Raw genomic sequence first — 15,163 nt, 5'->3', positions numbered from 1 at the left:
AACATAACCACCCACCCCTTTTCACCAGTTCAACCATCCCGTTTCTGTGAGAGCCCAGACAGTGAGAATCTGCAAAGCTGTATGCAGGTTTGATCCTGTCGTCCTCCTTGCATTCCATTAATGCATTGCTGGGAAATAGTTGAGAGCGGAATCCACGCCAGTTCCATTTTCTTCTCCTAACCTGGTTTACCACCTCTAGCAGTAATGTTAAGAAAGTAATGTTTACTTAGATTGCTGAATGAAGTTTTGCCCTTCAGTAGAGAAGCCACACCACGTAAATTTATTAAGAGCATCTGGGAAACTCCCCCATCCCTTCTCTGTGCTCTATTGCAGCAATAATCAGTTACATTTTGGGGAAGAGCTTAAAGCCTCCTGTGTAGGAGAACCCAGGTCCAATTTTCATAACAATCAATGAACACTTGCAGTGGACTGAACTGAAGTCTGTTTGTCCTGGAATGAGGCACAGTAACTGATGTCAATGGAAATTTTTTTCTTGTCAATCTGTAATCGTAAGGTGAGACCAGTTTTAAAATTATGTTTATAGCATGATCTCTCTCTTGACTGACTTTTAATATTAAGGACTGGTATTAAGTTATCCAGGGACAGTGTTTTTGATCTGTAAGACTGCTAATGCTGTGATTTTGAGCAAACTGTGTTGTTTTTAGGTAATTTCTGGATCTGTAGATTGTTAAAGGGGCAGAAATGGCTTTTAGTAGGGTGATGTACTCTTCTATACTCTTCTATAATGTATGTACATTTCTATAAGAGGTGCTGGCTGGACTCAGACACTTTGGCTGGCAGTGTTTGTTACTCGTGTATTCTCTTCCCCCACCCGCCTTAAACTAATCAACTAGGTTGTGAGTGCATTGTACTGGCATTCTGGTGACCCCAGCCAGTGTCTGTATTTGCTCTGCTGTTTCTCTCCATATTGTGATCTGGCGGGTATCTTCTATGTCAAGTTGGCCAACTGATGGCTCAGCGGCCATCTTGTGTGTCCATATGCCTAGTGTCACCCTGCCCCGTCCCATCTCCCTCTTCAGTCCAGTGTAGTTATATGGGTGGAACTGAGAAATTAAGAAAGGGATGATCACCTTGTTGGGATTATATTACAGAGGTACCTCACTTATCCAGCATTCAATTATCCGAATATTGGAATATCTGGCAAGATCGCAAGGTCCCGATGCTTTGCTGGCATTCAATTATCCGGAATTCGATTAACTGAACGAAATACTAGGTAAAAACAATGACTGCAGATGCTGGAAACCAGATTCTAGATCAATGGTGCAGGAAGAGCACAGCAGTTCAGGCAGCATCCGAGGAGCTTCAGCAAAATCGACGTTTCGGGCAAAAGCCCTTCATCAGGAATAAAGGCAGAGAGCCTGAAGCGTGGAGAGATAAGCTAGAGGAGGGTGGGGTGGGGAGAGAGTAGCATAGAGTACAATAGGTCAGTGGGGGAGGAGATAAGGTGATAGGTCAGGGAGGAGAGGGTGGAGTGGATAGGTGGAAAAGGAGCTGGGCAGGTCGGACAAGTCCGGACAAGACAAGGGGATAGTGTTGAGCTGGAGGTTTGAAACTAGGATGAGGTGGGGGAAGGGGAAATGAGGAAGCTGTTGAAGTCCATATTGATGCCCTGGGGTTGAAGTGTTCCGAGGATGAAGATGAGGCGTTCTTCCTCCATGCGTCTGGTGGTGAGGGAGCAGCGGTGGAGGAGGCCCAGCACCTCCATATCCTCAGCAGAGTGGGAGGGGGAGTTGAAATGTTGGGCCACGGGGCGGTTTGGTTGATTGGTGCGGGTGTCTTGGAGATGTTCCCTAAAGCGCTCTGCTAGGAGGCGCCCAGTCTCCCCGATGTAGAGGAGACCGCATCGGGAGCAACGGATACAATAAATGATATTAGTGGATGTGCAGGTAAAATTTTGATGGATATGGAAGGCTCCTTTAGGGCCTTGGATAGAGGTGAGGGAGGAGGTGTGGGCACAGGTTTTACAGTTCCTGCGGTGGCAGGGGAAAGTGCCACGATGGGAGGGTGGGTCGTAGGGGGGCGTGGACCTGACCAGATAGTCACGGAGGGAACGGTCTTTGCGGAAGGCGGAAAGGGGTGGGGAGGGAAAAAATCCCTGGTGGTGGGGTCTTTTTGGAGGTGGCGGAAATGTCGTCGAATGATTTGGTTTATGCGGAGGTTTGTAGGGTGGAAGGTGAGCACCAGGGGCGTTCTGTCCTTGTTACGGTTGGAGGGGTGGGGTCTGAGGGCGGAGGTGCGGGATGTGGACGAGATGCGTTGGAGGGCATCTTTAACCACGTGGGAAGGGAAATTGCGGTCTCTAAAGAAGGAGGCCATCTGGTGTGTTCTGTGGCAGAACTGGTCCTCCTGGGAGCAGATACGGTGGAGGCGGAGGAATTGGGAATACGGGATGGCATTTTTTGCAAAAGATAGGGTGGGAAGAGGTGTAATTCAGGTAGCTGTGGGAGTCGGTGGGTTTGTAAAAAATGTCAGTGTCAAGTCGGTCGTCACTAATGGAGATGGAGAGGTCCAGGAAGGGGAGGGAGGTGTCAGAGATGGTCCAGGTAAATTTAAGGTCAGGGTGGAATGTGTTGGTGAAGTTGATGAATTGCTCAACCTCCTCACGGGAGCACGAGGTGGCGCCAATGCAGTCATCAATGTAGCAGAGGAAGAGGTGGGGAGTGGTGCCGGTGTAACTACGGAAGATCAACTGTTCTACGTAGTCAGCAAAGAGACAGACATATCTGGGGCCCATACGTGTGCCCATGGCTACCCCTTTGGTCTGGAGGAAGTGGGAGGATTCAAAGGAGAAATTGTTAAGGGTGAGGACCAGTTCGGCCAAATGAATGAGAGTGTCGGTGAAAGGGTACTGTTGGGGACGTCTGGAGAGGAAAAACGGAGGGCTTGGAGGCACTGGTCATGGCGGATGGAGGTGTAGAGGGATTGGATATCCATGGAGAAGATGAGGCGTTGGGGGCCGGGGAAACGGAAGTCTTGGAGGAGGTGGAGGGCGTGGGTGGTGTCTCGAACGTGTGTGGGGAGTTCCTGGACTGGGGGGGTAGGACAGTGTCGAGGTAGGTATAGATAAGTTCAGTGGGGCAGGAGCATGCTGAGACAATGGGTCGGCCAGGGTGGTCAGGCTTGTGGATCTTGGGAAGGAGGTAGAACCGGGCAGTGCGGGGTTCCCGGACTATGAGGTTGGAAGCTGTGGGTGGGAGATCTCCTGAGGTGATGAGGTTCTCTATGGTCTGGGAGATGATGGTTTGGTGATGGGGGGTGGGGTCATGGTCGAGGGGGCAGTAGGAAGAGGTGTCCTCGAGTTGGCGTTTGGCTTCAGCGGTGTAGAGGTCAGTGCACCAGACTACCACTGCGCCCCCTTTATCCGCTGGCTTGATGGTGAGGTTGCGATTAGAGCAGAGGGATTGGAGGGCTGCGCGTTGTGAGGGTGAGAGGTTGGAGTGGGGGAGGGGGGGTCGACAGGTTGAGACAGTTAATGTCCCGGTGGCAGTTGGAAATGAAGAGGTCGAGGGCAGGTAATAGGCCAGCGCTAGGTGTCCAGGTGGATGCAGTGTGTTGGAGGTGGGCAAAGGGGTCCTCGGAAGGTGGGCAGGGGTCCTGATTGTGAAAGTAAGCTCGGAGGCGGAGGCGACGGAAGAAGTGTTCGATGTCACGGCGTGTATTAAATTCATTGATGCGTGGATGGAGGGGAAAGAAGGTGAGTCCTTTGCTGAGGACTGATCGTTCGTCCTCAGTGAGTGGGAGGTCTGGAGGGATGGTGAAAACTCGGCAGGGCTGGGAGCTGGGATCTGGTGTGGGTGTGGAGCTGGGAGTGGGGTCGGAGCCAGTACCTGGAGTGGGTGTGATGGTGGGGGGAATGAGGGTGGAGGCATGAGCAGGGGTAGTGCTCCCCTCGGGGTTCTGGGGGGTGGGGATAGTGACAGTGGGGTCTGTGGGGGGGCGTGTCAGCAGAATGCAGGTGAGTGGCGCTGGTGGGGGCGGAAGTGGTGGCAGACACGGCAGTAGGGGTGGCGGAAGTCACTGAGCGTGCGGCATCAGCAATGATGTGAGGGCCGGAAGTGGCTGTGGGAGTGGCCATGATGGGGGCGGAAGTGGCATCATCAATCAGCGTGGGGTGGTCCTTCAGATAATTGAGGTTCCTCTGTATAGGCCCTTCTCAATAGTAAGCGGGAAATTGAGAAGTAAATATGTAAGGAGATCTCAAATACCTGTAAGAATAATAGGGTTGTAATGGTTGGGGATTTTAACTTTCCAAACGAGATTTCAGAGACAGTATGTTCCTATTAGTATGAAGGACAAGGCTGGTAGATATACGGAATGCTGGATGACAAGAGAAATTGAGAGTTTAGTCAAGAAAAAGGTGGAGGCATATGTCAGTTATAGCTGGGATTGAGTGAATCCTTGGAGGAGTTGAGGGGCAGTATACTTAAGAGGGAAATCAGGAGGGCAAAAAGCAGACTTGCGATAGCTTTGGCAAATAGGGCTAAGGAGAATCCAAAGACATTCCACAAATTATGGGCAAGTGACTAATTAGGGTATGAATAGGGTCCTTCAGAGATCAACGTGGCCATCTATGTGTGGAATCACAGGAGATACTAAATATTTCAAGGTAGTATTTACTGTGGAGAAGGACATGGAAGCTATGGTTTTTGGGGAAATAAATAGTGATGTTTTGAAAATAGTTCATAATACAAAAGAGGTGCTAGAGTTCTTAAAATATGTAAAGGTAGATAAAGTCCCCAGAACTGGTTAGCCTGACTTCTTAGTCAGTTGTTGGAGGAGATTCTGAGGGACAGGATTACATGCATATGAAAAGGCAAGGACTGCATTAGGATAGCCAGCATAGCTTTGTATGTGGGAAATTGTGTCTCACTAACTTGACTGAGTTTTTTGAATGATGACAAAGAAGATTGAAAACAGAGTGATAGATGTTGTATAAATGAACTTCAGCAAAGTGATTGGAAAAGGTACTGCATGGTAGACTGGTTAGTAAGGTTAAATCACATGGAATCCAGGGGGAGCTAGCCTTTTGGGACAATTTTAATTGGCTGGAATAAAGGAGGCAGAAGATGGTGATAGAGAGTTGCTTTTCTTCTGGACACTTGTGACCAGCGGTGTGCCACAGGCATCAGTGTTGAGTCCACTGCTTTTCCTCATTTATATAAATGATTTGGATGTGAATATAGGAGGTATGGTTAGTACGTTTGCAGCTGACACCAAAATAGGTGACGCAGTGCCCAGTGAAGAAGATTGTTTTGAGTACAACGGGAGATTGATCAGATAGGCCAACGAGTGGTGGATGGAATTTACTTTAGATAAATGTGAGGTGTTGCATTTTGTAAAGGCAAATCAGGACAGGACTTATACAGTTAATGGTAATGGTTACCGAACATAGAAACCTAAAGGTGTGGGTGCACAGTTCATTCAAAGTGGAGTCATGGGAGATGGTGGTGAGTAAGGCATTTGGCACGCTTGCCTTCATTGGTCAGAACATTGTATAGAAGTTGGGATATCATGTTGCAGTGTACAGGACTGTTACGACATGGGATAAACCCCTCTGCTAAGTAAACCAGCCACACAGAAAAGATTCACCCCGTGCTGTAATCTGTTAAAATTCGAGAGGCGAAAAACTATCCCAGAGGTCACTTAAAATTTATTCTTTAAGTCCTACAGACAATATTAAAACCACCAACTATTTACAACTCCTTTCTGTTAAAACCTATCTTTTACCCCCCACTCTACAATGCTATTCCGATTTTTAGAAAAAAGTCCTGATTAAGATTTACTAAAAAAAACTATGTTTCAAAACCAGTCAGCTTTGCCGATTCTCCTTTGTAGATTTTTCTCTGTAGGTTCTCGCCAGGTCAGCTTTGATGTTCTTCTGCGCAAACTCCCCGCTGACAGGTACCTTTCAGAGAGCGCTTCAGCTAGCAGTCTACACTTTGTTGGTCTTTGGCAGTTCTCCCCCTAACTGTTCAAAATGTCCAGTTTTATATCCAAAAACATCAGATCATTTGATTGGTTTTAATATTATCAAAATACTAAATTCAAATGCGATTGGATTTTGGTATCTTGGGGCATAATTTAAACTGATTGGCCGAATTGAATTTGTTTTTGTTTCATGGGAACCCATCTGCTGCTATATGTTTTGACCAAGTGTTACATTGTTATCTTGTTCAGGACTCTCTGTGCTTTGTTAGTTCTTGCTAGCTTTTCAACTCTCTTAAAGCTACAGTACACCTCTGCACCTTCACAAAAGGACATTAGTGAGGCCACTTTTAGAAGACTGCGTTCAATTCCGGTCACCCTTCTATTGAGCTTGAGGGGGTACAGAAACGATTTACAAGGATTTTGCTGGGACTGGAGGGTTTGACTGGAGGGAGTGGTTGAATAGGCTGGGACCTTTTGCCTGGAGTGTCAGAGGGGTGACATTATGGACATTTATGAAATGATGAGAGGCTTGGATAGGGTCTTTTTCCTAGGTGAGGGAGTCCAAAACTAGAGGTCATAGGTTTAAGGTGAGAGGGGAAAGATTTAAGAAGGACCAGGGTGATAATGTTTTCAGGCAGAGGATGACATGTGTATGGAACGATCTGACAAAGGGAGTGGGTATAATTACAGCAGCTGGATGGATAAATGAATAGGAAGGGTTTATAGAGAAATGGCACTATATCTGATTGGTATGTCTGGTCTGCTTGGATGAGTTGAATTGAAGGGTCTGCTTCCATGATGTTTGATGTTAACTCAATAACTGTGTGCTTATAGTAACCTACAATTAAACAGCCCCTTTTAACAAATAAAACTATACAGCAGCATTTTTATAGAGGAACTAAAATGAACATCGACTGTGGGATGATATGGAGATAACTTGCATGAACAAGTTAGTAGTGAAGACTGAGTGTTTAGGGAGGAAGTCATGCCAAGGTAACTGGGCATGTGCCCCTCAACAGTGGATTTATTTACATGAACTCAAAGTTAGAGGAATGAAAAGCTATGGGCAGATGAGAAGATGGATGAGCTCAAAGGTCAGGACTTTGAGTGGTACAAACTTGTGAGGAAACTATGGATGTATTGAGACATCCCAGTGAATGTAAATTTTCTTATGTTTGTTTCTTGTTACAGTGACATTAACCAACCTGGCAGATCCTGACAATGCAAAGAGAGCCTACAACCAAGCTGTGAGTTTGGATCAGTGAGTATCAGTAGGACCTGAGCTGACGAATGTTAAAGATTCAATTAGATGATCTCTGGGAAAGATTCTATCAAATTGCTGATGATAAAGCTTTGATTTTTCTCCATGTTATTGCAGCAGTATCTTACTGATACACCTTTTTATTACAGTATTGACTCTCTGATCTCTTCTACCCCCTCTCTTCCCTCTTGCCCCTCCCTGTCGCAATCTTGCTGTCTCTGTCTGAGATTATCTTGTTATCCTGGGCAAGGGCACCTTTCCCTGATCAACTCATTCCACCTGGCCCACTCTGATATTGTTCTATCATTCATCAATTGAAATGAAAGAAACAGTTTCCCTCCATGTTACTTCAGCTAGTTTCTCAAGTGCATTGTTACCAATATGGGAGAATGTGAAATTGATAGATTGAGGTGGGACAAAAACACTATCTTCTACACTCTTCATACCAAATTCATACAAAAGTAATGTTTTCTGATGCATTAAATACCTTCCAGGACCACACCCTTGGGCTATCTCTACAATGAATGTTGGCAGACTGCATAACTGTTGGACATCACAGCTGAGTCTGACCCTATCTGCACTCTTTATGGGATTTATAGAGAGGGAGTCTTTGCCTCATAACCACAGCCACGCCCATGGAGCTGAGCCAGATTTTCATGTCTTGCATTTGTTACTTATTACAGTTCTGGCAGGCGGAATAGGCTGGAAATTGAGCTCCACTACTCCCAGAAATCCGTCCAAAAAGTGGAAAGGTTTTATTCCATCACCTAAAGTAGCCAGTTTGTTTCTCTTTATTACTGTTAACTAGAACAAAAGAGAATATCACCAGGTTTTCAGTAAACTTAAAAATAACACTTCTTACAGGTAAACATCTTTAAGCAAGTAGCAAACTAGCTATCAACTAAGCTATTCTGTAATCCCAAACATGCACACTCATACACAGACCATACATCATATGCACAACTCGGCAGAGAAAGATAATTTCTAATCACCCTGTTCAGACATATTATTGCACACTTCTGAAGCAGATGGGACTTGACCCCGAGCCTCCTGGCTCAGAGATGGCGATACTATCACTGGTCACAAGAACCCACCTTTGTGGAGCAATTATGAGTGGAAAAATAGAGGAAACCCATTGATCAAAAGTAAAATGGTAGAATGAGGTGACTTTCTCACAGTTCATTTAGTTTCTTGTTGGCGAGCCTGTAATAAATGTTATTTTTGGGATTATTGAAACTTTTAAAAAATTCTGCTTAACAGTAATAAAGAGAATCAGATTGATTGAATAAGATGTTTCTTCTCTGGTTACGGCTCGTGAAGTAGCGGGCCTCAATCTCAGTGCATTCCTCCTGGGAATTTGGGAGCTCAGTATTTAGGATGTGGAGCAATGGTAATTGGTATGTGATAAAAGGGCAAAAACCAGGTTTATCCTGTTAAGTTGAAGGTATCTTTGGAAACAGCTAAAGCCTTTTAGTGAGTAATGCAACTGAATTTTGGTGAGTTACAGTTAAAGCAGTTTGAACATAAAATAGTAATTAAGTGGTTAGGAGTAGTCACGGAATGTTGGGAAACCTTCAGACCAGTTTTCAGACTTTGCTGTGAAACACTTAGCAGTCTAGATAATTGGAATTTTACCTGGGGTTTTCAAACTATTTCACTAAGAGATATACAAGTAGTGCTTTTGTTCTAAGTTCTGATCCATACAGACTGATAAACAATACTACTTGTCCAATGTTTCCAGTAACTACCTGCAGTTTCTAGGTGTGTATTCAGAAAACACCTGTTTGTATTCTCATTATCCTGTCCAAGGATGTTAACACACATGACCTATTACCTCAGTCAGGTGCTGTTGCTAGGCAATGACAGTATAGATCCATAATTTTTAACAATTAAAGCAACTCTTTTAACACTCTCTCTCTCAAACCTTTGTTGGACACTGCTTTCAAAAGTCATTTGGTTTTCTTTTTGTGAACAGCAAATAGACCAGTCTCCTTTTAACCTCCTGATTTTCCATTTCCAGGCAATCACATGATAAATCCCTGGCAACTCGGTAATGTCTGTTGCCAGTTCTCATAATAACTGCGTTCCCAACACAATTTAATATGCTTTCTGTTTAACACTGATGTTGTGTGAAGTGTCATGTGGATTCTGATGGAAAGCAGGCTCATCTTTTGCTGTGAAAATCTTTCTCTCTTTCGCGTATAGGTCAAACCCACTGGTGAACTTAAACTATTCCATTTTACTGTACAATCAAGGGGATAAAAAGGGAGCCCTTCACCAATATCAGGAAATGGAGCAGAAGATCAATAAACTGAAAGCCAGTAGTAACATGCCAGAGTTTGATCCAGAGGTACTGTCACAATATCTCATCAATGTAATCATTGTCAACTTATTGCAAGTCCAATAATCTTGAATTCAAGATTCAATTTCATTTCCCAGATCTCAACTAGAGATGTAACACTGTGAGGCGATATCATCAGATACCATCTAAACAATTGATTTTAAATTAAATACTTTTGATACTGCTTTGTCTTTTCCCTTAACATCTGTCTTACTTTTCAGCCTAACCTGTTCAGCAGTCTGAGTTCTGAAATAGCACATATTACATATTGGCACTAATGATATAGCCAGGAAAAGGATCGAGGATATAAAAAGTGATTTCAGGGAGTTAGGATGGAAGCTGCAAAGCAGGACGAACAGAGTAGTGTTCTCTAGTTTACTACTGGTGCCACGAGATAGCGAGGCAAGGAACAGGGAGCGGGCACAGCTTAACACGTGGCTGCGCAGCTGGTGTAGGAGGGAGAGCTTCAGATATGTAGATAATTGGGATGCCTTCTGAGGAAGGTGGGACCTGTACATGAAGGACGGGTTGCACCTAAACTGGAAGGGGACCAATGTCCTGGGTGGAAGGTTTGCTCGAGTAGTTCGAGAGGGTTTAAACTAGTATGGCAAGGGGGGTGGGAACCTGAGGGGAAAGTGAGGTTTGCAGATGCTGGAGATCAAAGTTGAAACTTTATTGCTGGAACAGCACAGCAGGTCAGGCAGCATCCAGGGAACAGGACATTCGACGTTTCGGGCACAGGCCCTTCTTCAGGAATGAGCAGAGAGTGTTCAGCAGGAGAAGATAAAAGGTAGGGAGGAGGGACTTGGAGGAGGGGAGTTGGAAATGTGATAGGTGGAAAGAGGTCAAGGTGAGGGTGATAGGTCGGAGTAGGATGGAGGCGGAGAGGTCAAGAAGAAGACTGCAGGTCAGGAAGGCGGTGCCGGGCTGGAGGGATCCGGCTGAGACAAGGTGGAGGGAGGGGGGATGAAGAAACTGGTGAAGTCCAAGTTCATCCCCTGCGGTTGGAGGGTTCCCAGTCGGAAGATAAGACGCTCCTCCTCCGACCGTCGGGTTGTTGTGGTTTGGCGGTGGATGAGTCCAATGACCTGCATATCCTCGGTGGAGTGGGAGGGGGAGTTGAAATGCTGTGCCACAGGTTGGTTGGGTTGGTTCGTCCGGGTGGCCCAGAGGTGCTCTCTGAATCGCTCCGCAAGTAGGCGGCCTGTCTCCCCAATATAGAGGAGGCCACACCGGCTGCAGCGGATGCAGTAGATGATGTGGGTGGAGGTGCAGGTGAATCTGTGGCGGATATGGAAGTTTCCCTTGGGGCCTTGGAGAGAAGTGAGGGGGGAGGTGTGGGCGCAAGTGTTGCACCTCCTGCGGTTGCAAGGGAAGGTGCCGGGAGTGGAGGTTGGGTCGGTGGGGGGTGTGGATCTGACAAGGGAGTCGCGGAGGGAGTGGTCTCTACGGAAAGCTGATAGGGGAGGGGAGGGAAATATATCCTTGGTGCTGGGGTCTGTTTGGAGGTGGCGGAAGTGACGGCGGATGATGCGCTGTACATGGAGATTGGTGGGGTGGTAGGTGAGGACCAGTGGGGTTCTGTCCTGGTGGCGGTTGGAGGGGCGGGGCTCAAGGGCGGAGGAGCGGGAAGTGGAGGAGATGCGGTGGAGGGCACCGTCGACCACATCGGGGGGGAAATTGCGGTCCTTGAAGAAGGAGGCCATCTGTGTTGTACGTATTTTGAACTGGTCCTCCTGGGAGCAGATGCGGCGGAGACGAAGGAATTGGGAGACTGGGATGGCGTTTTTACAGGGGGCAGGATGGGAGGAGGTGTAGTCCAGGTAGCTGTGGGAGTCGGTTGGTTTGTAGTAGATGTCCGTGTTGATTCGGTCGCCTGAGATAGAAACAGAAAGGTCTAGGAAGGGGAGGGAGGAGTTCGAGACTGTCCAGGTGAATTTGAGGTCGGGGTGGAAGGTGTTAGTGTAGTGGATGAACTGTTCAACCTCCTCGTGGGAGCACGAGGTAGCGCCGATACAGTCATCAATGTAGCGAAGAAAAAGATGGGGGGTGGGGCCAGTGTAGTTGCGGAAGATGGATTGTTCCACATACCCTACGAAGAGGCAGGCATAGCTGGGGCCCATGCGGGTGCCCATGGCTACTCCTTTTGTTTGGAGAAAGTGGGAGGATTGGAAAGAAAAGTTGTTCAGGGTGAGGACCAGTTCGGTCAGTCGAAGGAGGGTGTCGGTGGAAGGGTACTGGGTGGTACGGCGGGAAAGGAAGAAGCGGAGTGCTTTGAGTCCTTCGTGATGGGGGATGGAGGTGTACAGGGACTGGATGTCCATGGTGAAGATGAGGCGTTGGGGACCGGGGAAGCGGAAATCCTGGAGGAGGTGGAGGGCGTGGGTGGTGTCACGAACGTAGGTGGGGAGTTCTTGGACTAATGGGGACAGGACCGTGTCGAGGTATGCCGAGATGAGTTCGGTTGGGCAGGAGCAGGCTGAGACGATGGGTCGTCCGGGGCAGTCAGGTTTGTGGATTTTGGGCAGGAGGTAGAAACGGGCGGTGCGGGGTTGTGGGACTATGAGGTTGGAGGCGGTGGATGGGAGGTCCCCTGAGGTGATGAGGTTATGGACGGTCTGGGAGATGATGGTTTGGTGGTGGGGGGTGGGGTCATGGTCAAGGGGGCAGTAGGAGGAGGTATCTGCGAGCTGGCGTTTGGCCTCAGCGGTGTAAAGGTCAGTGCGCCAAACTACTACTGCGCCTCCCTTGTCAGCTGGTTTGATGGTGAGGTTGGGGTTGGAACGGAGGGAGTGGAGGGCTGCGCGTTCCGAGGGTGAGAGGTTGGAGTGGGTGGGAGGGGTGGAGGAGTTCAGGTAGCGGTTAATATCGCGGCGGCAGTTGGCTATGAAGAGGTCGAGGGCAGGTAGGAGGCCAGCACGGGGTGTCCAGGTGGACGGGGTGTGTTGGAGGTGGGAGAAGGGGTCGTCAGAGGGTGGGCGAGAGTCTTGATTGAAGAAGAAGGCACGGAGGCGAAGGCGGCGGAAGAATTGTTCGGTGTCACTCCGTGTATTGAATTCATTGACCCGAGAACGTGTGGGAACGAAGGTGAGACCTCTGCTGAGGACTGATCTTTCATCCTCAGAGAGGGGCAAGTCTGGAGGGATGGTGAACACACGGCAGGGCGGGGAGCTAGGACCTGGTGTGGGACTGGAGCTGGATATGGGGCTGGAGCTGGATGTGGGGGCGGGGTTAGGCCTGGGGGCGGGGACAGAGGTCGGCTTGGGGGCGGAGTTGGACATGGTGATGGAGACCGGCGGGGGGGGGCGGGGTTAGGGTGGGAACCTGAGCTGTATACCAGAGGTGAGAGTTGATGTAGATGAGGCAATAGCAAGAGGTAGACCAGCCAGTGGGAAGGAATTTCCTGGGAAAGAATCAAGGGATCAGTTAAAGTGTGTTTGCTTTAACAAAAGGAGTATCAGGAATAAAAGTGATGAACTTAGAGCATGGATCAGTACCTGGTGCTATGATGTTGTGGCCATAACAGAGACATGGGTTTCTTAGGGGCAGGAATGGTTGCTGGATGTTCCACGGTTTAGAGCATTTAAAAAAGAATAGGGAGAGGGGGGGGGATAAAGAGGAGGGGGTGTAGCACTACTAATCAGAGAGGGTATCACAGCTACAGAAGCTTCCATTGTCTAGGAAGATCTGCCTACCGAGTCAGTATGAGTGGAAATTAGGAACAGCAAGGGAGCAGTCACCTCGTTAGGGCCCCCCAATAGCAGCAGGGAGATGGAAGAAAGCATAGGTCGGCAGATTTTGGAAAAGTGTGGACGTAGTAGGGTTGTTGTAATGGGTGACTTTAACTTTCCCAATATTGATTGGAACCTCCTTCGAGCAGAAGATTTGAATGGAGCTGTTTTTGTAAGGTGTGTTCAGGAGGGTTTCCTAACTCAGTATGTTGACAGGCCGACGAGGGGAGAGGCCATTCTAGACTTGGTGCTCGGAAACGAGCCGGGGAGGTATGAGATCTTGTGGTGGGAAAGCATTTTGGTGATAGTGACCACAACTGCCTCACATTCTACATAGCTATAGAGAAGGAGAGGATTAGGCAAAATGGGCGGATATTTAATTGGGGAAGAAGAAACTATGATTAGACATGAGTTAGGAAGCATGGATTGGGAGCAATTGCTCCATGGTAAAGGCACTATAGACATGTGGAGACTGTTTAAGGAACAGTTGTTGCAAGTGATGAATAAATATGTCTCTCTGAGACAGGCAAGAAGTGGCAAGATAAAGGAACCTTGGATGATGAGAGCGGTGGAGTTTCTCGTCAAAAGGAAACAGTAGCTTACATAAGGTGGAGGAAGCTAGGGTCAAGCTCAGCTCTAGAGGATTACAGGCAGGCGAGGAAGGAGCTCAAAAATGGTCTGAGGAGAGCCGGGAGGGGGCACGAGAAAGGCTTGGCAGAACGGATGAGGGAGAACACAAAGGCATTTTACACTTATGTGAGGAATAAGAGAATGGTCAAAGAAAGAGTAGGGCCGATCAGGGATAGCATAGGGAATTTGTGTGTGGAGTCTGAGGAGGTAGGAGAAGCCCTAAATGAGTTTTTTGCTTCTGTCTTTACGAAAGAAACGAACTTTGTAGTGAATGAAACCTTTGAAGAGCAGGTGTGCATGCTGGAATGGATAGAGATAGAGGAAGCTGATGTGCTGAAAATTTTGTCAAACATTAAGATTGACAAGTTGCCAGGCCCGGACCAGATTTGTCCTCGGCTGCTTTGGGAAACGAGAAATGCAATTGCTTCGCCACTTGCGAAGATCTTTCATCCTAGCTCTCCACTGGAGTCGTACCTGAGGACTGGAGAGAGGCAAATGTAATTCCTCTCTTCAAGAAAGGAAATAGGGAAATCCTGGGCAATGACAGACCAGTAAGTCTCACGTCTGTCGTCTGCAAGGTGTTAGAAAGGATTCTGAGGGATAGAATTTATGACCATCTGAAAGAGCATGGCTTGATTAAATGCAGTCAACACAGCTTTGTGAGGGGCAGGTCATGCCTCACAAACCTTATCGAGTTCTTTGAGGATGTGACTAGAAAAGTTGATGAGGGACGAGCTGTGGATGTGGTGTATATGGACTTTAGCAAGGCATTTGATAAGGTTCCCCATGGTAGGCTCATTCACAAGGTCAGGAGGAATGGGATACAGGGGAACTTAGCTGTCTGGATACAGAATTAGCTGGCCAACAGAAGACAGCGAGTGGTAGTAGAAGGAACATATTCTGCTTGGAAGTCTGTGGTGAGTGGTGTTCCACAGGGCTCTGTTCTTGGGCCTCTACTGTTTGTAATTTTTATTAATGACTTGGATGAGGGGATTGAAGGATGGGTCAGCAAGTTTGCAGACGACACAAAGGTTGGAGGTGTCGTTGACAGTATAGAGGGCTGTTGTAGGCTGCAGCGAGACATTGACAGGATGCAGAGATAGACTGAGAGGTGGCAGATAGAGTTCAACCTGGATAAATGCGAGGTGATGCATTTTGGAAGGTTGAATTTGAAAGCTGAGTACAGGATTAAGGATAGGATATGGCAGTGTGGAGGAACAGAGGGATCTTGGTGTGCAGGTACATAGATCC

The 15,163-nt window shown here is 47.6% G+C and overlaps 1 protein-coding gene across 5 annotated transcripts in view; it reads left to right on the top strand.

The window, feature by feature from the left end:
* Nucleotides 1–15,163, top strand: part of bbs4 (Bardet-Biedl syndrome 4) — a 59,660-nt gene that overhangs the window by 39,733 nt on the left and 4,764 nt on the right. For all 5 annotated transcript variants that reach the window (XM_043680353.2, XM_043680350.2, XM_043680349.2 and 2 more), the window contains exons 14-15: nt 7,141–7,210; nt 9,416–9,560. In XM_043680353.2, the coding sequence (XP_043536288.1) occupies nt 7,141–7,210; nt 9,416–9,560 (215 nt within the window). The remainder of the gene's footprint in view (nt 1–7,140; nt 7,211–9,415; nt 9,561–15,163) is intronic.

Source organism: Chiloscyllium plagiosum, unplaced genomic scaffold (genome assembly GCF_037043375.1).
Source record: "Chiloscyllium plagiosum isolate Xiang-an unplaced genomic scaffold, Cpla_swu_hap1 HiC_scaffold_42, whole genome shotgun sequence".
Lineage (NCBI taxonomy): Eukaryota > Metazoa > Chordata > Chondrichthyes > Orectolobiformes > Hemiscylliidae > Chiloscyllium > Chiloscyllium plagiosum.
This window is presented reverse-complemented; position numbering and strand designations above follow the sequence as displayed.